The sequence below is a fragment of the Mesoplodon densirostris genome, chromosome 12 (genome assembly GCF_025265405.1).
Source record: "Mesoplodon densirostris isolate mMesDen1 chromosome 12, mMesDen1 primary haplotype, whole genome shotgun sequence".
Taxonomy (NCBI): domain Eukaryota; kingdom Metazoa; phylum Chordata; class Mammalia; order Artiodactyla; family Ziphiidae; genus Mesoplodon; species Mesoplodon densirostris.
The window spans coordinates 26,229,858-26,256,059 of NC_082672.1; the positions used below are offsets into that span (position 1 = coordinate 26,229,858).

At 39.3% G+C, this 26,202-nt stretch overlaps 1 protein-coding gene across 1 annotated transcript in view; it reads right to left on the reverse strand.

Annotated features, from left to right (window-relative positions):
- ARFGEF3 (ARFGEF family member 3) overlaps positions 1–26,202 on the reverse strand; it is a 127,346-nt gene that overhangs the window by 81,136 nt on the left and 20,008 nt on the right. Inside the window, exons 3-7 of the mRNA XM_060114612.1 lie at positions 17,846–17,968; positions 14,544–14,586; positions 12,336–12,414; positions 6,091–6,195; positions 4,863–5,196 (exon numbers count right to left, since the gene is read on the reverse strand). Of these exons, the coding sequence (XP_059970595.1) occupies positions 4,863–5,196; positions 6,091–6,195; positions 12,336–12,414; positions 14,544–14,586; positions 17,846–17,893 (609 nt within the window). The 5' untranslated portion in view covers positions 17,894–17,968. The remainder of the gene's footprint in view (positions 1–4,862; positions 5,197–6,090; positions 6,196–12,335; positions 12,415–14,543; positions 14,587–17,845; positions 17,969–26,202) is intronic.

Sequence of the window (26,202 nt, forward strand, 5' to 3'; positions counted from 1 at the left end):
TACAAGGGAACTCCCATAAGGTTAACAGCTGATTTCTCAGCAGAAACTCTGCAAGCCAGAAGGGAGTGGCATGATATACTTAAAGTGATGAAAAGGAAGATCCTACAACCAAGATTACTCTACCTGGGAAGGATCTCATTCAGATTCGATGGAGAAATCCAAAGCTTTACAGACAAGCAAAAGCTAAGAGAATTCAGCCCCACCAAACCAACTCTACAACAAATGCTAAAGGAACTTCTCTAAGTGGGAAACACAAGAGAAGAAACGGCTCTACAAAAACAAACCCAAAACAATTAAGAAAATGGTAATAGGAACATACATATGGATAATTACTGTAAACGTGAATGGATTAAATGCTCCAACCAAAAGACTCAGGCTTGTTGAATGGATACAAAAACAAAACCCATATATATGCTGTCTACAAGAGACCCACTTCAGACCTAGGGACACATACAGAGTGAAAGTGAGGGGATGGAAAAAGAGATTCCATGAAAATGGAAATCAACAGAAAGCTGGAATAGCAATACTCATATCAGATAAAATAGACTTTAAAATAAAGAATGTTACAAGAGACAAGGAAAGACACTACATAATGATCAAGGGATCAATCCATGAAGAAGATATAACAATTATAAATATATATGCACCCAACATAGGAGCACCTCAATACATCAGGCAACTGCTAACAGCTATAAAAGAGGAAATCGAGGGCTTCCCTGGTGGCGCAGTGGTTGAGAGTCCGCCTGCCGATGCAGGGGACACGGATTCATGCCCCGGTCTGGGAAGATCCCACGTGCTGCAGAGCGGCTAGGCCCGTGAGCCATGGCAGCTGAGCATGCGCATCCAGAGCCTGTGCTCCGCAACAGGAGAGGCCACAACAGTGAGAGGCCTGCGTACCGCAAAAAAAAAAAAAAAAAAAGAGGAAATCAGCCGTAACACAATAGTAGTAGGGGACTTTGACACCTCGCTTACACTAATGAACAGATCTTCCAGACAGAAAATTAATAAGGTAACACAAGCTTTAAATGACACAATAGACCAGGTAGATTTAATTGATATTTATAGGACATTCCATCCAAAAACAGGAGATTAAAGTTTCTTCTCAAGTGCCCACGGAACATTCTCCTGGATGGATCACATCTTGGGTCACAATCAAGCCTCAGTAAATTTAAGAAAATTAAAATCATATCAGGCCTCTTTTCTGACCACAACACTATGCTTTTTTCCACAAGGAAAAAAATGTAAAAAACACAAACACACGGAGGCTAAACAATACATTACTAAATAACCAAGAGATCACTGAAGAAATCAAAGAGGAAATCAAAAAATAACTAGAGACAAATGACAATGAAAACACGATGATCCAAAACCTATGGGATACAGCATAAAGCAGTTCTAAGAGGGAAGTTTATAGCTATATAAGCCCACCTCAAGAAAAAAGAAAAATCTCAAATAAACAATCTAACGTACACCTAAAGGACTAGAGAAAGAACAAACCCAAAGTTAGGAGAAGGAAAGAAATCATAAAGATCAGAGCAGAAATAAATGAAATACAAATGAAGAAAACAATAGCGAAGATCAATAAAACTAAAAGCTGGTTCTTTGAGAAGATAAACAAAATTGATAAACCATTAGCCAGACTCACCAAGAAAAAGAGGGAAGGGACTCAATAAAATGAGAAATGAAAATGGAGAACTTACAACACACACCGCAGAAATACAAAGCATCCTAAGAGACTACTACAAGCAACTCTATGCCAATAAAATGGAAAACCTAGAAGAAATGGACAAATTCTTAGAACGGTATAACCTTCCAAGACTGAACCAGGAAGAAATAGAAAATATGAACAGATGAATAACAAGTATGAAATTGAAATTGTGATTAAAAATCTTCCAACAAACAAAAGTCCAGGACCAGAGGGCTTCACAGGTGAATTCTATCAAACATTTAGAGAAGAGCTAACACCCATCCTTCTCAAACTCTTCCAAAAAATTGCAGAGGAAGGAACACGCCCAAACTCATTCTATGAGGCCACCATCATCCTGATCCCAAAACCAGACAAAGATACTACAAAAAAAGAAAATTACAGACCAATATCACTGATGAATATAGAGGCAAAAATCCTCAACATAATACTAGCAAACAGAATCCAACAACACATTAAAAGGATCATACACCATGATCAAGTGGGATTTATCCCAGGGATACAAGGATTCTTCAATAAATGCAAATCAATCAATGTGATACAGCATATTAACAAACTGAAGAAGAAAAAGCATATGATAATCTCAATAGATGCAGAAACAGCTTTTGACAAAATTCAACACCCATTTCTGATAAAAACTCTCCAGAAAGTGGGCATAGAGGGAACCTACCTCAACATAATAAAGGCCATATACGACAAACCCACAGCAAACATCATTCTCAATGGTGAAAAACTGAAAGCATTTCCTCTAAGATCAGGAAAAAGACAAGGATATCCACTCTCACCACTACTATTCAACATACTTTTGGAAGTCCTAGCCACGGCGATCAGAGAAGAAAAAGAAATAAAAGGAACACAAATTGGAAAAGCAGAAGTAAAACTGTCACTGTTTGCAGATGACATGATACTATACATAGAGAATCCTAAAGATGCCAGTAGAAAACTACTAGAGCTAATCAATGAATTTGGTAAAGTTGCAGGATACAAAATTAATGCACAGAAATCTCTTGCATTCCTATACACTAATGCTGAAAAATCTGAAAGAGAAATTAAAGAAACACTCCCCTTTATCACTGCAACAAAAAGAATAAAATACCTAGGAATATACCTACCTAGGGAGACAAAAGACCTATATGCAGAAAACTATAAGACACTAATGAAAGAAATGAAAGATGATACAAACAGATGGAGAGATACACCATGTTCTTGGATTGGAAGAATCAATATTCTGAAAATGACTATACTACCCAAAACAATCTACAGATGCAATGTAATCCCTATCAAATTACCAATGGCATTTTTTTACAGAACCAGAACAAAAAAATCTTAAAATTTGTATGGAGACACAAAAGACCCGAAATAGCCAAAGCAGTCTTGCAGGAAAAAAGCGGAGCTGGAGGAATCAGACTCCCTGACTTCAGACTATACTACAAAGCTACAGTAATCAAGGCAATATGGTACTGGCACAACAACAGAAATATAGATGAATGCAACAGGATAGAAAGCCCAGAGATAAACCCACACACCTATGGACAACTAATCTATGACAAAGGAGGCAAGGATATACAATGGAGAAAAGACAGTCTCTTCCATAAGTGGTGCTGGGAAAACTGGACAGCTACATGTAAAAGATTGAAATTAGAACACTCCCTAACACCATACACAAAAATAAACTCAAAATGGATTAGAGACCTAAATGGAAGAGCGGACACTATAAAACCCTTAGAGGAAAACATAGGAAGAACACTCTTTGACATAAATCACAGCAAGATCTTTTTTGATCCACTGCCTAGAGTAATGGAAATAAAAGAAAAATAAACAAATGGGACCTAATGAAACTTAAAAGCTTTTGCCCAGCAAAGGAAACCATAAACAAGACGAAAAGACAACCCTCAGAATGGGAGAAAATATTTGCAAACGAATCAACGGAAAAAAGATTAATCTCCAAAATATATAAACAGCTCATGCAGCTCAATATTAAAAAAAACATACAATCCAATCCAAAAATGGGCAGATGATCTAAATAGACATTTCTCCAAAGAATATATACAGATGGCCAAGGAGTACATGAAAAACTGCTCACCATCACTAATTATTAGAAAAATGCACATCAAAACTACAATGAGGTATTACCTCACACCAGTCAGAATGGGCATCATCAGAAAATCTACAAACAACAAATGCTGGAGAGGATGTGGAGAAAAGGGAGTCCTCTTGCACTGTTGGTGGGAATGTAAAGTGATACAGCCACTATGGAGAACAGTATGGATGTTCCTTAAAAAACTAGAAATAGAGTTACCGTATGTCCCAGCAATCCCACTACTGGGCATATACCCAGAGCAAACTGTAATTCAAAAAAACACATGCAGCCCAGTGTTCATTGAAGCACTATTTACAATAGCCAGGTCATGGAAGCAACCTCAATGCCCACCAACAGACGAATGGATAAAGAAGATGTGGCACACAGATACAATGGAATATTACTCAGCCATAAAAAGGAATGAAATTGGGTCAGTTGTAGAGACGTGGATGGAGCCAGAGACTGTCATACAGAGTGAAGTAAGCCAGAAAGAGAAAAACAAATATTGTACATTAACGCATATATGTGGAACCTAGAAAAATGGTACAGATGAACCGGTTTGCAGGGCAGAGACTGAGACACAGATGTAGAGAACAAACGTATGGACACCAAGTGGGGAAAGCGGCGGGGGGTGTGGGTGGTGGTGTGATGAATTGGGCGATTGGGATTGACATGTATACACTGATGTGTACAAAATGGATAACTAATAAGTACCTGCTGTATAAAAAATAAATAAAATTCAAAAAAACACAAAAAACACAAAATATGTACATGTGCACAGACAGTACCTGAGGGAGCAAAATGAAAGCTCAGCCTGGGGTCCAGTCAGGTACATGTAGTTAAAATTATCAATGGCTTTGCTTCAGTGAGCACTTATCAACACCCCCTTAGCCCAACTCCTAACACATGCACACACAGCCCCCAGTGCTAAAGATACTATTTATTACTGGATACTGTACAGAAGCAATTAAGTTCCAGCAGGCGAATGACAAACGTTTTCTAAGTACTTCTTTTGTGCAAGACATGGTGCTCAGCCCCTCTTGGCAGACCTGGTGGCATGTTTCACTGCCTCCTTACCTCTTTCATTATTTTGATGGCTTCCACCCGGTGCTGGGGTGGGGGATAAAGCAGCACGCGGTGATAGAGTGACTGCAGCACGGGCTTCATGGAGTCCACTGACCCCACCAGCCGGACCAGTTCAGCTGCAATGTAATAGATGGTCCGAGCCACGGGCCCACTGAGGGCTGGTGCGGTGGAGGAGCAGCCTGACCCCCGGCCGTGGTCAGAAACCCCTGGAGACGCAGAGTCCGATTCGATGCTGGTACTCGTGTTGCTGCTATGAGCAGAGGTGATGGTTTTGTCATGAATTGGATTCCCCAGGATCACGATGAGAGCAGGGCAAAGATTCTTCCTGAGAAGAGAACGAGAAGAAAGAAAAGTTTCCCTACGAGCCGAATGATAAAATACGAATACTATCCTGAGGGTAAATACCAGGTGCCTTAACAATGACAAATAAGAGTCGGGGTCTCCACTGCTCCTTGTTCTGGCTACCTTCTGCCCGAGCGTTCCCTGACTCTCCGTCACTCCTGGGGATATCAACAGAATACTTTGCCTCATAATTCAAGCTGGGGTTAACTACGTAAAATACCAAGAGAAGCCTTAGAAATCATCATATGTGAGGAAAATGGACTCAAAATGCTAACTGACTTAGTTATGAAGTTTCATTTTACTATAAATAACAAAGTTATTTATACTCCTCGTTTGAGAAGGTAATTTAAAATTCTGACACATATCATATACATAGCATTCGACTTTCTCCCTGTCAATAAGCTCAGGAACCCAGAGCAGCTAGCTGGCTGCCTGAGGGTCCTGTCACTTGCGTGAATCTCTGACTATGATTAAGAGATTAGTATTCAGGTTGAGATGGAGAAAGTACCAGGGTGAGGCTGAGAAAAAGGTCCAATTTTGGCGAAGGTGAATCGCCTCGCCTGTGCAACTCTCTGGTGCCCTTATATGATTTAGAACGTAGGCTCTCATGATCCTATGATGGAAACAAAATGCAAGAGGGCCTTGGGAGGCATAGTTTGTCACAATAATTATCGCTTTCTCTCCCCTTTCTCTCTGTAGCTTCGTCTGGTGCATATAAGCAAAGCCATCTCCTTACTTTCCCTCTAATACATTTACACATAGATGAAATGGCCGGTGAGGCATGGATGCCCTGGGAAGGGACCCGCAGACCCAGCTAGAGGGAGCGAGCTCCCCAGGTTGGGGTGGAGCAGGGGTCGGCGTCAGGATGAGCACTCACCAGATGAGGTCCGTGAAGCCTCTGTGCAGCCGCATGGAGGAGGAGGAACTGCTGAGCATGGACAAAATGCACTCCAGGTACAGAAGCTGCAGCTGCTGACCGTCACTGCAGAGGAGCAGAACCAACGTACAAATGCACACAAGGTAAAGGCGAAACTAAAGAGCTGACGTGTGGAAAACACTTGGGAAAATGTTAGGTAACACAGGGTGTTAATGTTGGGGTAGGGGGCATTGGTAGTGTTATGGGTTGACTTGTGCCCCCCCCCTTTCAGATGCTGAGGTCCTAACCCCTGGCACCTCAGAAATGGTCTTATTTGGAGTTGGGACCTTACACAGGTAACCAAGTTAAAGTGAAGTTATTAGGGTAGATCCTAATCCAATACGACTGGTGTCCTTATAAAATAGGGAAATTAGGGCACAGAGATACATATGGAAGGAAGACAGTGTGAAGAGATATGCGGAGAAGACGGTCGTCTACAAGCCAAAGAGCGAGGCCTCCCAGCCCTGAGAAGGAACCAACTCTGCTGACATCATGATTTCCAATCTCCAGCCTCCAGAAGCGCGAGACAATACATTTCTGTTGTTAAAGCCGCTTGGTTTGTGATACTTTGTTATGGCAGCCTCAACAAACTAATACAGTTAGGATGATTTTTCTGTAATAAACTTTACTTTTTAGAACAGTTTTAGATTTACAGAAAATCTGAATATGGTATGGAAAGTAACCATATTTTACCCACCCCTGTACGTGGTTTATCCTGGGAAAGATGTTATTAACATCTTACCATTAATGAACAAATTAACAGCTACCATTTATGAACAAATATTGATATATTGACTAAAGTCCACAGTTTATTCCAGAAATATTAATTTTTAATGTTTAATTGTCTAAATATGTTTCAGCTGTTTTATTGTACCATGATATCTTTTAGATGATTAATGCTTTACTAACTTGCATTTGGCTTTTCTTCTTTATTTTTTTGAAAGCAGCATGGTTTTTCAACAGGCGAATTATCTTTCTCATAATTACTACTATGGGGTTCCTCAATAGAACCAGATTTTTAAAAAACAGGTAAGTTTATGGGATGCACATTTTAATTCCTGGATTAAATTTTCTGCCTAATCCACCAGAAAGTATTAAAATCCAGGTGGGTGGTCTTTCTGACCAATCACTTGACTCATAATTAAGAAAAATAATTATTAAATGCCCTTACTGAAAAATGTCTATCTTTCAAACTGTCAGTCGAACATCACAAAACTAAAATAACTATAAACAGTAAAGAGTCTCAGTTTCTGAAATCACTGGAAATAAACCCAGAGAAAAGCTACAAGCAGTCAAGTTCCCTATGAGTACATATCAGCAAAGCGTGCTTCAGCAATATGGCAACCCCAAGGCATCAGACTTGGTGACAGAGAGAGCTCATTGCCAAGGAAACTGGCCTGGGAGTCTCCTTGGAGACTGAATGCGGCAGCTTTTCCGTGGGCTGCTGCAGTCTGGAAAAATGAGTACTCATGGCCTGGCACGCGTCATGTCATTAGAGGAGCACCTTCCATGCATGCCCCTCATGAGATACACATGTGTGTGCACAGGGTGTACACTTCATATTTGTCTGACTACAGACAGACGAATCTGTGAGATGCACAGGGCAGAAAGGAGCCTAGAAACTAGCCAACTCTTTCAACACACACTAGGGAACATCTGCCTCCTTAGGAGGGCTGTGAGTCACTTTGGCCTTTTGTTTGAACAGGTTGAACATCTACTGGTCTCACTCTCTGCTCATCTCTGGATCTCCTCCCAGGCCCATGATCCACAGAGAACAACTCTCGTGGGTAGACCGGTGGTCCATGAAGAAGCAGCAGTGCAGCCCTGGCAGGGTTACTGTGACAGCAACCTGGCAGCACATCCTCGATGTCTGGAGTTCTTAAAATTTTGTTTCGCTTTGAACTATTTTGATTTTGCCTCCCTTAGAAACAGATTCAAATTTAGTTAGAGAAAGGAGAGAGGGAGTTAATTGCTTAAGGAGTGGAATGGAATTAGAATACACAATATGAAGGCTCAGCCTCGCCTCATTGATTCCAAGATGCGTCAGTATAGATTCCTCTCCGACATCCTGTACTGAGAAGAGAGGGACGTGGGGAGAGGGTGGTGGGAAACCAATGGGCAGAGAATGAAAAAATATCTTTTTAATCCCAATTATCCTTCCAAAAATTCTTGGATTTAAACAGCATCATGTAACTCAACTTGCCTAATATAGAGCTCTATTAATACCGCATCTCCGAGGCATGTGAGTTAACCTGTGTGCCTGAATGCATTTTCTGATTTCTCCCGAGAGACTGAACATATCATGAGTACATACCCCTACAGAGCTAAAGACCTGTGAGGTAATATTGGCACTGATTTTGGGAATGGATATTGGGTGGGAAGTAATGACCGTGGTGTGATTTCAGAGGAAGAACCTACTTAGAAGGTAGGACAGGTGTCAAGTTTAGCCAATGGAAATAAAAGGAGTTAAAGTAGTAAAACCAGAAGAAACTATATAGATGTGAAAATTTAAGGAGAATTAACAGAACCACCAGAGCGAGAGCAGCCAAGGGCATGGTATTACCTGACCAGGGGGTGTTAAACGTCTCCCAGTGAAGCTGCACTAAGCCTGCGGCACCCCAGCTTCTGCAGTAATAGAACCCCCATCTTAGGGCAATGGAACCATGATGGGAAAGGCCATAACCCAACAAGGAGAAGAGTCTCCAGAGGCAGAATTATGATAAGGAAATTGCTTTGAAAAAACAAGCAAGACTATGAGAATCCTATAAAAATCATTAAGCTCTATAACAGTATGCCTAAAGCCATCTTTGATCCCATGTCCAATGAGAAATCCTAGAAAACCATATGCACGTCACATGAGTTATTTGTTTCTCCATTTAAAGCCTATCCCTGAATCATATGGTTTAGAAACGTTTTCATTTTTTCAGTGACTGATAGAAATGTATGACCTTTAGTTTCTAATACACATGTGAGCATTTGTAATGTACGTTTGTGCATTGTATTTTCCCAACAACCTTCAAATTTCTAATGTAAGAAACTCAGTGTTCCTAAATGCATCACCAACTAGAATTAGCACTGATAATTCTGAAAGCAAACGAGCTATTTTAGAGCTAATATTTATCAAATATTTATTATGTGCTGTGCAGTAAAAAAAAATTCCACTTATACCGGTACTTCCTAGAAGATATCGATATGAGTGTCTTTAATAATAATTATACAATAAGCGTAACTTTGGACTGTTTAAGGTAAGCCAAGTTATATGGTTGCCCTACAGGTAGGGGTCCCTGTAGGTGACATTAGAGCCATCCAGGTTTTAAAGAACCATGAACTGAATGAACCCCAGATGCCAGGCAGGTCCTTACTAGACTTTGTTAAAGGCTCTTTCTGGACCAGTGAACAATGGTATCATTTATAGACCTACAGACTTGTTCTAACTTCTCCTGATGGCTATTTTAAAATTATTAATGGCATAATTACCATGAACTATTATTAGCACTTTTGTAGCACTTAAAAATTTTAGATTTTTCCCTTAGCAAACCACTCAGAAAAAAAGAGTTTATTAGTTTTCCCTTGTCAGCACAGTAATGAACATAGCCTTTATGTTTTTCAAAATTTCAGTGGTCTTTGTTTTATTCCCCGACAAGGCTAAGACCTGAAGGGGTGGGCCAAGAAGCAGGATCCTTGACAGCTGGCAAGAGCCAGCTTGCTAGTTGCTACCAGCCAACTGTGTGTTCCCCTGGGGAACAGAAACAACTGCACAGAATGTTAACATCAGATGAAGAATCTCCACAATGATGATGTAACAAGATGAAAGCCAATCGACAATCACATCTGAACAGAATTTTAAAAAAATCTGTACAATTACAAAAATGACCAAATATTATCCTCCCCTGTAAGTGACTCCTGCTGCTTCTCCAGTGACAACTCTGGCTCCCATCTGGCCCTCTTGTCAGCTAGATGAAAACTAGGATGCTCAATGGTAGAATTGCCCCTTGCTTTCTGACAGTACCCAGTCCTTGAACAGAACCCCCGATTCCTTTAATCCACACCAAATTACCTAACTCAGGTTCAAATCCTATAACAATTCCTAACACCCACCCTTTTACTGGGTGTCCTATCGTTCGCATAGTGTATAGGCTCCCCTACTGCAGCAAGTTAATAAACCTAATTCTGTTAACCTCAGATGTTCCTGGTGATCTTGGGTTGGTGGGCACTGACAGTCTTTTAGGTTAATTTTCTCATTCAATCCTTACAAAAACCCTAACATATTTTATATTACTAATATTATATATATTAATATATTATAATGCAAATTAAAAATATTTTGAATAATCATTAAGCATATCAATATTAAAATTATATTACAAATATAATTAACATTTTTATTATAAATATTATAATAACATAATAAAATAATATAACATGCTAATAATAATTAATTATAGGATCAATAAGCTTAGGGTGGTTGAGCTCTTTGCCCAAAGTCAAGAGCTAGTAAGGGGCCTAACAGGAGTTTTATCCCAGGTAATCCAACAAAGATAATGCAGCTGAGCCAATAGTAATTAAACTATGATTGTCTCTCAGGAGAAAACAAGCCAATGAGAAACATATTCCAGCTCTGATCTCACAGCTGGCTCTGCCAAGATGGACAGGAACTGGGCAGGGGTGGTGAGAAGTTAGCACTGGAAGAGATCTAAACCCCAGGCATGGATGGGTAGAGTGAATATATAACCTATCCCAGCCTGGACACTGTTGAGAGTAAAGGAGGGTGATTGTAATCATACACAACAGGCATAGCCTGGGACTGTCCCAAGGAAAGCAGGTAGCACGGGGTCCCTATAGATGGGGTCACTGTGGCTGGTGCTAGAGTCTGCAGGTTAGGACGATCATCTGAATCCCAGGCCTACTGCTCCAGCTCTCCATGGTCAGGATGACGAGACCTGAGTGGGGCACGGGAGCAGCCAGGTACATTCCATGTACATTCCCCCCGAGGGAAAAATAATGCCCATACATACCTGCAGCCTGCCTAGGGTCCTGGGGTGGGAGAAACTTGAGGGTGGGGTGTGGAAGAAGTTAAGCGCTATTTCGTTTTGGTTTGTACTACCTATGTATTAAATAAGTCTCTTCATTTTTTAAGTGCCTGATATAAATCGAGCTTAATTTGGTCAATATATGCAGATGACCTAGAGGAATGATAGATAAATTGAAGTAGAGACTATTCGGCAACAACTTTTAAGAGTAGTTTTAAGTCTAGCTTAAAAATAATCCCGAGTTTATGAAGAAACAAAAACAACAACAACAACAAATTTCTGCAATGTTTCCAGCCAAGTGAGAGAGCTCATTCATGTCTGCAACTGGACTGTTTCTCGCAGCTCATTACCATATATAAACTTCTACAAGCAAAAGTTTTCTGAATTATCAATTACTCTAGTTACCAGTAAACAATAGTTTAATGTGTCTTTCCCAACTCAAAGGGCACTTCAGAATCCTACCATGTTGTAGAATGTTGCAGTTAATTATAATATGTAGCTGGTAGTGACGTGCATCTCACCTTGGCAAGTCTGGCCTTTTTATGATTTGGCTTTACTACACATGCAGAAGTTATCAATCAACTTACTGCATGGAGAGTTGGAGCAGTGGACGTCACAAATGAACTAATATCACTGATTAAACTGTCATGCAAAAAAATGAAAAGTATATAAAAATCAGAATAACACATTCTTTTTAAAGATAGGTGTGTGAGCTCACAGGCTCAGGAGATGTTAGAAGAAACAGAAAAGATCACACAGCCCAACCTGGCCATTTAGCAGATGAGGAAGGTACAATAGCTGGATGAGAAGGCTCATTTGGAGCCACAGACCTGGGACATGCCAGGTTAGGACGCTTAGCCCTCATATCAATTAGCTCTTAGCCAACATTTTTTCCACTCACCTCCATGCTCAAGGGATTAACTCTTCTGCAAGGTATTGATTTCCTTTTTTCTCATCAGAAAATTACATCCTTCAGTAATCGTATTTGGTCATGTGGGCTTGCCCAAGATCACTGAACACATGTCTCAGGAAAGACAGGGAACTGCTCAGTGAATACCAACGGGGTAGTGGGAACCACTGTCCCTATGCTCTGCAACTTTAAGTGATGCTGCAGGCAAAAGTTACTTCAGAAATAGTCCGTTAACGAATCAGAGCACCAGTGTTGAAGGCACTTACTTGATGGCAGCTTGGAGCTTCTCACACAGAACAGTGAGCACAGAGACAAGGTCATCACAGAGGGACTCTACTGTTGACCCTTCAAACAGAGGAGGTGACAGGCATTAGACATCGGCAGGGGGCACTACAGGCTTCTTCAACAGTCCTTCCCATCTTCTGCTTTTGAAACTTTCAGGACTGGAAAGATGATTTTCAGATGCTGAGACTTCCTCAGGTCACCAAAAGGGTCACAGAAAAGAATTAAAGGACTGATTATCCCATCAGTCCTTTCCAAAGTAAAACACTCAGATAGTCCAGGAAGGAAATAATAGACTATTTATTATAAATAAAATTCATCCACACTCAACAAAAAAGATTTGGTTAATTTAAGGAACAACACAATTGATAACAATTTTATCAATATTTAGGCCAGCAGACTATACATATATCCCTTATTCTGACCCCTTGAATTTCTGGGTCTCCTGAGCAGACTTGAGCTGTATCCCAGAGAGATAAAGTATGGTGGCATGGAAGAAAGATGGGCTTTTCAAACTAGGAAACTAGGGAAAGGAGGCAAAATAAGTTAGTCACCATCTTCACCTATTTTAGCTATTTGTCCAGCCAGCATCCTCAGGGTACATGGCCTTCATTGTTAAAGGAGCAACAGCCAAGGTCAGAAAAAATTTTCCTTTCAAACATGTTTGCGTCCAGAATCTAGCAACAAAACTCCCACAGAAGCACTGAAATGTATTGGAAAAAGGCTGAAATTTGGAATCTGTTCAAGTACTGGTCCACAGTTTGATGACTGTGTGAGCTTGGGTAAGCTTCAGTTTGGCCTTCGGCAAGATGCGATAAATAATTATGAAGTCCCAGCTCTGTTGGGCCAAGTGAAGTAACAAGTGGAAGCATTTGCTTTTTTTTTTTTTTTTTTAAATAAAAACCTGTGGAGAGCTATACAAATGTGCCCAAGTGTTTGATGGATGTATAGAATGAATGAATGAATGAATGAATGACCATGAGGTCAGAGAAGACGGAGAAAAAATGGCAAGAGTGTAAGAAGGAAAATAAAAATAAAATTGGAGGAGGGCAAGGGAATGATAAATGGCTGATCCTCAGAATTTAATATTTTAAATGCAGGAGCAAATTGAGAAATGATAAAGTACAATGATAAAAGATAGTTTAAAATAAATAAAACCCATAAGTAGTCTTGAAACTCAATTTTAGGTAAATTTCAAATGAGTCCATCAATTTTATTTTACTGATTTTAAAGATTCATCCTTAACCAAGAGGACTTTGACCTCTTTTTTTAGTTTATAAAATCATCCTATGTTAAAGGAAGACATTATGGGAACTGCAATAGCCAAAAGAGGAAGAGACTGGTGGAAAATCTTGCAGCATACCACTGAGAGCTTCAAAAGGTGAAAGGATGCTGCAGCCCAAGAATACAGGAAGATGTGACTAAAACAACATGCTCATGTGATGCTTTAGAAAATGACCTAAAGCAGTCATTTTTCTTTCATTTATTCTTTTTCTAACTGTGGCTGTTTAGCTACTTCTTTCTCTGTGTTTCATTCCCTGTCTTTTTCATCTTCTCTTTACCCCGCCCCCCTTCCCCATTATTAACTGGCAAAAATATCAAAGAAAAGCAGATCTTTTCAACATTTTAAAAATTACTGAATAAAATTCAAAATAAAAATTATATTTCAGTATTTCATCAGATAATTTGAATTTTCATATCTCTTTCAGAAAACAATACCATCAAACATTTTTAAGAAGTCAAAGTGCTTGTCTGTTGTACGTGGACCTTTATTTCTTCCTGTCCTGTGGGTCAGAAGGGAAGTTCCTTACCTTGATTTCATCTGCTACTGAAACTGGGCTGTCTGTCCTTCCCTGTGAGGTGACTCATTTTTCATATCAAAAACTCGGTGCTTCACAAATACCCTTCAGGTGAAATAATGAAGAGTGACGTAACTACAAAAACTAGCTTCCAGCAGGGAGGTGTGTGAAGAGTTAATTTCCTTGACACAGCTGGAGCAGGGACAAGTATGGTTGGCAGAGGATGTAGGAACAGAAGGAAACAGCGGCTGACTAAAGCTAAGCAGAGCCTCCAAAGAGAATGGGGAACTAACCCGAGAGCTTTTACTCAGCGTTACATACCCACCCCAAGCACATAGTAGGTGTTCTTACACCGGCTTTTTAAACTGAATGCACAGAAATCAAATCCAATACCTTGACTCCTGAATTCCTGCGGTACATCCGGGTTTTCAATTATCTAGTAAGGGAGACACACACAGGACAATTAGGAGATTCAGGCAAGAAAAATCCCGACTGTTCAACAATGGAAAGTTCTAGGAAACAAAGCGTCATCTGAGTGCTCTGGGCTCTGCTAACTTACCTAGGCGCACCCTCTGGCTCTTGATAGCGTTTCATTACTCAGGGTACTTATGAAAAGGCTATGATGTCTGAACTGAGTTGTCAGTTTCAAAAATAATTCACTCAAGAGTCCACAACCCCCTGGAAGTTTAAGGCCCATGGTGCACTTGATCATTCCAGGATGCTGCAGGGCTATGACCTGAGGCAATACCTGCCTAAACAGGTGCGTTCTCTTTGCACAAAAAAACAATTTGTCCCAAGGTCACAGACTGCACTCTGACTGGCACCTAATGAATACAGATTCTTAATCGTAAGAAGAATCAGGTTCCTGGACTTCAACACACAGGTCCAAGATGACTGCGGGTCAGAAGCACCAGATTCCTAATTGATGGGGGAGTGTATTAACTTCTGACTGTCTGACCAGACCGACCCTCTAGGCCATCTCTAGGTAGATCTAGAACTATCGGGGTAGAGACAGAGCCTGGAGGGAAGGGAGAATAGGAAGGAAAAGACATTTACTGGTAGTAAGATTACTTCCCGTGGTAGGGAGAATTCAGTGACTACTGAGCTGAGAGCAGGAAGGCAACCCTTCAGTCTCCCCACCTCTTAGCATTGGGAGATAAACAGAAGGCATTTCCATGCCAATAAACTACCAGATATAAATCATACCATAGCACTGATCATTTTTAAACTTGTTACAGGCATGTATTTCTACTCTTCTCTGTTCATACATTTGCAAGCTCAGCAACTTCTACAGTGTTTTGGGAAATGCTATGTTAGTGCCTACAGCTCAGCACATGGATAAATATTAAGTTCAGAACAACATTTTCTGGAGGAAATCCATCTGAATCATTTTATTTATCCATCTGAATCAAATATTTACATGTGGCATTTTTTTCTTTTTAAAATGAGTAACAACAATTTAACAATGGCTTTTGTCATCGAAATAATTCAAAATAAAGCTCGATAATAACTCAGGGTTTCTGAGGCTACAAAATCAAACTGAGTAATCTGCCCTGGGAGTAGGGGTTGGGAGGGGCTAGACATTAACTTGAAGATACATTTCATGCTAAGCTTTTGGCATTCTAGATTTATTTTCTTTCCACTGTATTTAAGTCTTTCTAATTCTGAGATGGCCCATGATGTCTTTCCAGTGATGGGTCAGGCTAAGCACTACACACATCTTCTGCAAGTAATGCTAAGTGTCCATGGGAGAACATGCAGCCTACTTAGAGTGAGCCTCACCATTCCTAGGGACCACTCTCCTTTAAGAGCTTTTTTTAAAATAACCATTCTTCGGTGGCAAAACTTATGTCTTCCTCTACTAAACATCCTAAGTGCTTCAAATATGAGCATCCTGAGAATCATGTTTTTCTGGGACACAAAAACATCTCCAGGGATCTAATGAGTAATAGAAAGGAAATTAACAGGAAACACTAATTTTCTATCTCGTTTGGGATCTTGCCTCCGGATGGGGTGAGTCCAGATGGTCAGTGATGAGAGGGACCAGAAGGTCGATTAGCCACACAGTACCTAGGACACAGGCAGACACCCTCTAGTTTTATCCAGACCTCTACAACTGTACCTGTCACCATTGTTACAGAAGAGCAAGATAAGCTAAAAAGCTGAGTTGTTTTACTTAAAACCCCAAATTCTCCGACTTAAAAAATTTAAAAATATAACGAAATAAACAATCATAATTGAAATCTCTTTGAAACTACAAAGTTTCATTTAAATGCTTCATCTTAAAACATTAGTGTTACAGTATTTCCCATCATGTTGCCATGTAGCAAGGATGGAACATGATCATATACTAGTATCAGGCTCTCAACATCTTAGCTTTGTTTCCATTAAGAAACTTTTTTCTCTTAATGCTTTCTGCTTACAGATTTGAATTTCTTTTAAACTAATATATCTATACCATCATATGCAAAACCTTAGTATAAGTGAAATAGTTTTTAACAAAGAGAAAGCTAATATAATAAAAATATCACAAGTTTAAACAATTTTTAATAAAAACTTGGGCTTTAGATATAGCAAACAGAAAAGAAAATCAGTATTTGTTTTTTCAGATTAGTGGATTTAAAAAAAAACAAAAACAAAAAAAAAAACACTGGCTGCCAGACTGCATATTAATAACCTGGACTGGGAGTCAGTAAGGAGACTAGGGCTTTTGTTCTGGCTCTTTCACTGATGTGCTCATTAATTTTAGATTTCAATTTCATCTCTCTGGGCTTCATCTTCCCCAGCTGTTTTTCTGAGGAATAAAAGAATTTGACCAGATAATCTCTAAGGTTTCACTCAATGCCATGATTTTCTAAAAATTAGAAAATAATTGAAGTTAAAAATTAGAAATGAACTCTTCATTTCTGTAAAATTAATTTCTGAGATATTTTGGATTGCCATTGAGATTTCCTATTCTAAAAAATAACTAATAAAGTGTTCATTTCATAATACTTCTTGCAGATTTTAAAAGACGTTTAATCTGAATTATTAGAGGCATTTTTTTTAAAAGACCAATTTTGAAGAGGAATCATCTCCTCAATTAACATTCCCAGGAGATAACATATACAAGAAGCTGATTACATTTACATTTTTTCCAGGAATGCTCATTTTAGACAATCTGCTGAAGTTTAGAGCAAAAAGCTCGAGTGGGCTTTGATGACAGAGAGAAGAAAAATTCAGCTTTTCCCTGATGGCACCACCAGGTGAAGGAAACCTCCCGCCCCAGCCTTTTATTTCATAAACAGAAACATATACACCAAGCCTCAAAACATGTAATTAATTAACTGCTAGTAATTTTTCTTAATTCTGAATTTACTTGTTTGTTAATACATCACAATATTTTTAATAAAATTGTTCAATCTGAGATGTTTAAAACAAAAGTGAATTTTAAATTAATGACTAAAAAAATGACCGAAACCATAAGGAAAAATAACTCTCCAAGCTTTGGAGTGAAACAGGCAAAGACACATTTAAAGAGTTTAATTTATATAAATAAATGTTCTTCTGAACCAAGCCAGCCCTTCCTAATGTTTCAGTAGGAAGCAGCCCTGGCAGGGGGAGGGGGAAGCAAATAGGACGTGGGACACTTAGCATGCGGTTACACAGAGACACTGGCAAGACCGGGATGAATGTGTGGATACCGAGAGGCTCACCGTATTCTCCTGCCTTTGTCGTAACTGTAAAGTCAAGTCACTCAGCATTTGACTGAGAGTTGCCCGCACAGCAGTGTTTATACTACGCTGGTGACAGCTACATATGTATGTTTCAATGCACACCTGGTAAAGAAATAAGACAGCAACATACACGATCTGTAGATATCAGTTCATTACCAACATGCTTTGGAATTAATTGGAGAGGATGCTAAATCTCTCTTAAATAGAAAGTCAGCCTGACTTAAGACTAGTTGTCAATGAGTACTACTATATATGTATTTTAAATCCCTGGGAATTTGTTTTTAATCATATAGGAAAAGTAATCTTTCCCTAAAGATTATCACTCTTAGAAGCTTATTATTCTGAGCATCACAGAAGAATGCAAATTAGTGACTTAGAGATGTGCCAAATAATTCTACCTAGAACAAACTCAGGTGGCTAGAAATTAATCAGGAAATGTTCTCTCCATGGCAAAACAGGAACAGAATTTAACTCCCGAGTTATGAAGTGTGGGAAAGGGTTAATGAAACCCTTTCTCCTCTATAAACAAGTTTGACCTTGGATTAAGTCTCCAGCTGTGTTCTTTTGGAAACCTGATAAAAGTGGGACAGTTAGCTGTGTTACTAGGCAGCATGGCTTAGGGTAAAAATGTCCCCGATTACTAAGCTGCATCTGAATTCGGAGAACTGTGAACGAACTATAAAAACCTGGTGAGAAGTTATCCTGGGTGACTGCTATCATTGATCACACCCTCTGGGACCTCTGCCAGCTGAACTCATGCAGTTGTTACAGATTATTGGTTCCTACATAGTTGAAACCTGGGGATGCTAAGCCAAGGTGACTCTGTACCCACAAAGGTGGCTCTCATCTTTTTGCTCCTAAGCTGACATTTGAGAGCCAGCCTCTGGCCCGCAGCAAGGACTCCTGTGAAAGATAAATGCCTGCTGTTGTCCTACTTCTGTTTCCTGTCCTATATCCTGCTAAGTGAACATAACGCCAGTTGTGGTCTAGTTGGGTCTTGTGAGTCTGAATGTCTAGCTGAACATGAAAAGACTCTCTGATGGCTGCCGCATGGAGAAGTCCCAATTTGAAAAAAAAAAAAAAAAAGAAAGAAAATCTCTCATTTGTTGTTGATGTTAAATGGCATGACTTTTCAGATTTTATTGCCTCTAATTCTTTTGGAAGCTATAGGAATGGGCACTGACAATAAATGCATGCTTTAAATTTGCCCACTTTTTCCTCTCCATAAGATATATTATCCTTTCCATTTTCCAAGCATATTTAGTCCCACAAAAAGAAAAAAAAGGGAGATTTAATGTACCTAAATTACTTTTCTAGGAGTAATTCCAAGACTATCTACAATGGAAATACAGGGTTCTCACCCAAATGGCAAATTTAATTTGATGATGGATAACTGAAACAAGAGAGAAACTAAATGTTAACCTTTGTTGCTGCTACTGCTTAAGCTAGACCTTTTTGCCGGTCCTCATTATAATAACCTTATTGGTAAAATTAACTAGGTAAAAATAAATATTTTCTTACAGTTTAATTTATCTCCTATTGAACGCTTAATATTCCAAACGAGCATTGAAAACTCAACAGTGTATTTGGAAGTTGGCTTAGATTAATTCATTTTAAGTTAAAAAATAAGAGCAAGTTCAAAAATATTTGTTTTTCAAACTACCATTTAGGGTATATTAATTGTAAATTCATTTTCTTTTTTTTTTTTTTTTTTTTTTTGCGGTATGCAGGCCTCTCACTGTTGTGGCCTCCCCCGTTGCGGAGCACAGGCTCCGGACGCGCAGGCTCCGGACGCGCAGGCTCAGCGGCCATGGCTCACGGGCCCAGCCGCTCCGCGGCATATGGGATCCTCCCAGACCGGGGCACGAACCCGTATCCCCTGCATCGGCAGGCGGACTCTCAACCACTTGCGCCACCAGGGAGGCCCGTAAATTCATTTTCTTAAACAATCGTGGATTATAATGTACCTGAAGGTACAATTTATACATACTTAGAAAAAAAACATGTTTTAATCTTGAAAGGCTTTTACTTTTGCATGTGATGAAACAGTTTAAAAACTGTGAAAATACATCTGAGTGAGGAATTTCACTTTGATGAAATCAAATTCTCCACAGTGTAATTAGGCACACTCGTACTATTTATACCTTAGGATTTAACAGTTTTCTTTAAATCTTATACTCTCCCAAGAAATCTTTATAACTGTTGATCTTTAAGACCTCTAAGCTCTGACATTATAAATTTAAGGGGGAATTTTAAGCCTTAGACGCACTAAAGATGAGAGTTGCTATCTGGAGAGCTGAACTATATATACACTTAACATAAACATGATTTTCCTGAATGCTGAGAGCCATCTATATCCTCCCTTAAAAAACTCTATCAGTCCCTTTAGACCCAAGAAAGAAAGCACACGTGAAGAACTGGATTTGAAGCAACACAAACAGTGCTGTAAACAGATGAACTTCACAAGTCAATGTATTTCTTTGAGTTTTAATGTTATCACCATTTTTAATGTTTAGGTGCTATTACCACATGTACAATACTGGAAATGACTTATTGCAAGAGGCATTTTATTCAGGGAAAAGATAGGCTTGTTTAGTCTGCTTTAAAAAAAAAGATTAACCTAAGGAGCTCATTCTACTAAAGTTGGGAGTATAAATACTGAATATGACAAAAGGGTATCCTTTTAAATAAAAAAATGATCATGTATCTGATAATATCACTCTCTTTAGGTACTCAGAAAGAAATGCTTTATCAGTTATCCTGACATCTTCTAAAGAAAAGTTCCTTTAACTTGCTATATTAATAATAAATTGGTAAATCCGAAAGGTTTGCAGAACTACGTTTCCCCTTATAAACCTGACCATTTTAATTCAAGACCAGTGATTTTTCCCGTTGTGAATGTTTTTCTTCCTATACCTCAGGGCAGTGCTAAGATGAGCACATTGAATCAGAGAAGCTCAGAGAACACCATGTCCAAAGTCAGGCTGAGTTTCTGGAAAAGGAGCTCATCAGTTTCTTCTTTTCATATACCCTGTTATCAGTTCTGTCTCCCCATGCCCTTTGCTTTCGTGGTGCAGAACTGACACTTAAAAAGCCTCAGTCCTGCACCTCTGCCAGAGGCTCAAAGGGCAAATCAAATCCCTTGTGAAAAGCCACAGGCCCCTGATCGCCAGGGAACGCACGAAGACACAGGGCAGTGAGGAGTTTCGTAAGGGACATTTTGACCATTTCATGCATTTGTGGACATCTAGCTTTATGGCATGCTAGACACAACCGAGGGCAAAAACATACATCATTAATGAAGCAAAACAGACCCCAAAAGCAGAAGGAACAAGAACAAGAAAACACAAGTTTGCAAGCCATACATAAGCAGTACAAGTTTTGTATCACCGAGTCAGTAGACTGATAAATAACAGTACTAGGTTACAACCACGGTGTAATCACTATGATTAAATATGAAGCAGCATAGTGGAATGTAGCAGATATTCAATATGCATTAACCAAAGTGATAATAAATTCTAAGGAAGCTGCCACAGTAGAAGTTTGCTTAGCTTTACAAAGCACGTATGACCTTCACTTTGTTGAACTGTGCATTTACCTTCTCTTCCCTATCTGAATGGGGTTAGTGGCATAGCTTTGTTAAAACAGTGCATGGTACTGACTAATGAGTTCTATAAAGAGAAGAGCTAGTATGTTTCCAACTGGAAAATCTTTACGGAGATGACAATTTATGGTGATAAAAATAGAAAGGATCAGAGATTAAGTAAGCTACAAGAAAGCAGAAATGTCTCTTATACGAATGCTTGCTGATCACATTAGAACCAAAGGAAATTTTGATGATCACTGTAAGTCTGAACTCTGTTATATCGTGACGACAGCTCAGTGGCTCTGCCGTTCCCAGGTAAACAGCAGTAACAAGTGGGTATGTGACAGGAGGCACCTCATCAAACGGGTCCTGTTGATGCAAACACACAGGCACACACACATACATACACACAGACAGAACGAACTGAAGTTGTTTTATTATTCCTAAGAAATACCTGTGTAAGTAAATCTGATCCCATGCTGGGGGAGGGAAATTTGCTGGTTTTCCTTTTGGATCTCAACTTACAGGAAATTCTTAAAGTGCCCAGGCATTTACGGAAAACTGATTGTGACTTCCGTCTTCCTCCTCCATGTTCTTCCTGGCTTCAGCTGGCATGTTAAAATGGCTTAAGACCCCTCAACCCATCAATGCCTGCACCTTCTCAGGCAGAGCCTTCTGCTTTGTCTACACAGGGTCTACCAAACTCTAGCCTCTGTCCAGTGAACCAACACAAAATGAAGTAGAGGGCATCTCTGCATTGCTCAATGTGTCTTCTAACTCCAACTAAATTCTTCAAGAGCCATGCAAGTCAGAGGTTAAAGGAAAGTGGAGAATGCCTTGCAAAGGACTAGTTCGCTCAAAGCCTATCTGGCAGTAAGTAGCCAAAGAACAGACACCTTAGAGGAGTCAAACCAGAGTCAGTAAAGAGACTGGCCCACGAGGAAGGAAAGAAAGAGTTTCTGGAAGGAAAAGTGGAGAAGCTCCTTAGAATGGGGTTTCCTCAATCCAGTAGCCTCAGCTGGTTTAATGGGCCAGCTTCCTTGGTTGGTTTTCTTGCCAGGAGGTAGGGCTACCCCTCCCAGTCTTAAAGAGAACAAGACAAATAAGATGCTTCCAGGATAAATGGACCAAGTAAGTCATCTGTATACTTTTTTTCCGGGTTATATCTGGAGACTACCTGTTCCTTAATTGTAAAATATTTTATTTGAGGTATGGCTCAGAAATAATGCTTCCACATTAGAGTAAAAAAAAAAAAAAAAGATCACTGAATATTTAAAGAGAAGTCAGCCCAATTAAAATAATACTTTAGTGACAACTAGAACCGTTACATCAGAATCTTTGGCAGCAGGTCTTGAGCTTCAGTGTTTTTTAAGTTCCCTGGCGTAACAAGTGGAACTATTGCTAAACTCCATATACTCTGAGGATAACATAATGTTCAGAAAAGATAAACTGAGTATCAATATGTAAAGATACCCAAGAAAGTGGCATATGCCTGATGGTCACTTGAATCTACGGTCACAAAAAAAGTAAAATGCATCAATACTTCTGCTTTACATGTAAAACCACCATACAGCCATTCTCTAACTAAATGCCTTGGTAAAGGTCCAAAGTGGATAAGAATCCAAAGAATTTCAGTCAGTTGCTATATTAATATGGCAAGATTTCACTAACATTTTCTAAGACTGAGGGTAGCCAGGAAGTAATAGTATAGCATAGTGGTTAACAGCACATATTTGAAATATAAAAAGCCTAGATCTGAATATCTAAAAAAAATTTCTTCAATATTGTATTTTATTTATAAACAAATCAATATAAAATAAGTCTAGATGGCAGTGGGGGGAGCTTACTTACAAAGGAAGCATGTGGAAAGTGGAGTGGATGCAATCAGACTCCAGCCTGGAGACCCCTCCCTCCCATCCACCTTAGGGCTTTCCTGGCCTAAAATCACTGGGCAAGCAAATTAACCTTCCTTTTCTCTGGGATTCTTTATATAGCTCGGTTATGGTAAAGATTAAAAGAGAATGTGTGGAAAATACAATACTTATTGACATGCCCTAGGAACTCAACCATCAGTAGCTACCATTATTAACCACTGTTTTGGAATTGAGGGATGGAGGATGGATGGAGTAAAAAAGGGACGTTCCTCAAAGTAAAAATCTTAAAGAAAAAAAAAAATGGTCTTTGAGAGAGACTCTGCTTGAACTTGATAACATGCTACAGGATCAAAGACTGGAAGTTTCCCATGACTAAGATCAAACCAGCAAATACACATTTACAAACAAGGCTTTCTCACTTAGAAAAATCCCATAGAGCAGCCTTCAGCAGGCATGAGAATATGCTCCAAATCTTACCAATGAAACAGTATCATTCACCATCTTCAAATCAGCTTCACAGAGCTTCTGGTTATGGCACTACCTCTTCCTTTAACCCCAAGGCCTTGGCGATTTTTACTTCGACAGCTTTTTCCTACGTTAAGGTAACTATCCTCAGGACACTCAACACATCTGCTCTTTTGGGCATAATACTAGGAGAAATACTAAGGGTCCAACTTTCAACCAGTGAGGAGAATTTTGTATCCATACAGAGTTTTAGGAATGATAATTCATGAAATTAAACAGAAAACACATGTTGGATATTTCATAACTGTCCAATTCTAAATTCGGTTGATATTCCTTATTCCTCCTGCATCACAGAAGACCCTATTCTGAAAAACTGTCATTATTGCAGTTTAATTAAGCAAGTTAAAGTTAGACACACAAATGAAGGCTGCCCTCTTATTTACATTTTCAGTGCTTAATGATCCTTTTATAAGTTTCAGCAGTACCTTGGGAAAACAGACTCATTTTTCATACTTAAGCACACACCCCGTTTCCTGATCAACAGGTTCCAGGATAAACACTATTCTCGAGTAACAGTCAATGCAGAGAGTAAGAAAGAAGAGAGTGTGTGGATTCTCTCCCAATATTTCCACAGGGGTTTTAAATGATTTACTTTAAGGTACTTTTATAAATTGTTTCCCTAGCTATATCAAAAGTGACAATAGGAGAAAAGATTTTTTTTCTTGAAGTTAAAGACTTATTTTTATGAGAAATTCCGCTACAACCAAGAAAGCTTCCAGGAGCTAAGTGGTAGTTTTAGGCTGAAATGTCCTGCTTTAAAAATAGAGATGCAGATTTTTCAAAGGCTAAATTAGCAGGCGGAAAGCGCTTGAGAACACGCAAAAACCTGCAAAATCATTGGGTTTCACTATGTCTACAGAATACCATTATTTTTGTGGCAGTATAACTTTCTTTTGTAGTTAATGCTTCCTGTTGATGAAAAAGTATTTCTTAAGCAACTTCTCTGGTGAAAACCCAAAAGGTTCTAAGCTATTTTGCAAATGTGAGGAAATATAAAATGTAGGCAATGTAAGAAAAATACTTATACCTATCATGTGTATCTGAAGTAAACAATGATTTCAAATAAGTCTACTATCCTTCCTTAAATTATCCATACATAATGCACTTAATAATCTAACAGCTGTAACTACTGATCCATAAGCTTATATTTATAAATTGTTCTTATGCTTTTCATATAAGTAGATCTACTCCATGCTTGTCTTATGCCAGATTACATAAATATGGATTCGGGGAGGAGGTATGTTTTTAAAGGTTGACAGTGGGGCTTATTGGCGGAAACACATACTCAGAAGGAACAGTGGGATAGCTCTGTGGCAGTTTAAACCGTTAAAGCGTTTTAAGAAATATGTTTGATATATATCATGCAATGACAAATGGGAAGGAGAAAACGTGGAGATGATTTGGCAGGAGAAGATGATGAAGACAAGGGAAATTAGAAGAATCAAAATCTTGTACTTATTAGGGGCCACCATGGAGAGGATTCTGCTGCTGTGTGGATGTCCCTACTTCGTGGAGGGGGCTCGATTAGCCATGGCAAAGAGGCATGGCAGATCTTGCCTGGGATTTAGGTCTATAAACCCAGCAGAACACTATCTTTAGATCTCATTTTAATGAGATTATACCAATATTCACTTGTGGCAGCGCTCCTCAAACTTTAATATGCTTATGCATCCCACAGGGTATCTCATTACAAGGCAGATTCTTATTCAGAGGTCTGGGTTGGGGCCCGAGGACCTGCATTTCTAACAAGCTCCCAGGTGCTGCCATCCTTCTGCTGAGTGGACCACACTTGAGGCTTTAGAGCATCACAGCTCCTTTCAATATGGTTTTACAACACAGTTTGTTGGAGAGAACAGTAACTATCAGAGCAGTGATTTTCAACATGACTTCTGCAGTAGAATCAACTGGAGGCCTTTACAAAATTTGTTTGCCCGGGTCCCTCCAAGACCAAAAAACTCAGAATTTCTAGGGCAACCCTAGGCATCTTATTTTTGCTAATACTTCCCAGGTGATTCGAATATGCAGCCTTTGAAGAGAACCACCAACATAAAAGTAGGGCCTCTGATGCTTTGCAACTCTAAGTATCCCATACGTAAGAGAGTTCGTTTCAGGAGTGTAAAGAGAAGTCAAAGTTTAATCAAGTAACTACTGAAAATAGTCAGCCTTATACAGGAACCTATGCAAACTTGTATAAGCCTGTCTCGGAAAGTTCTGAGAACGGTGCCTGGCAGAGAGCTAAATATATACTAAAGGTAGCCACGTAACATTGTCTTAGCCATGTAATATATACTTATCTCTTGCCACCAAGAGTGATGTTATGGTCTCAAGCCTCCTCAGAATGATCAACTCTG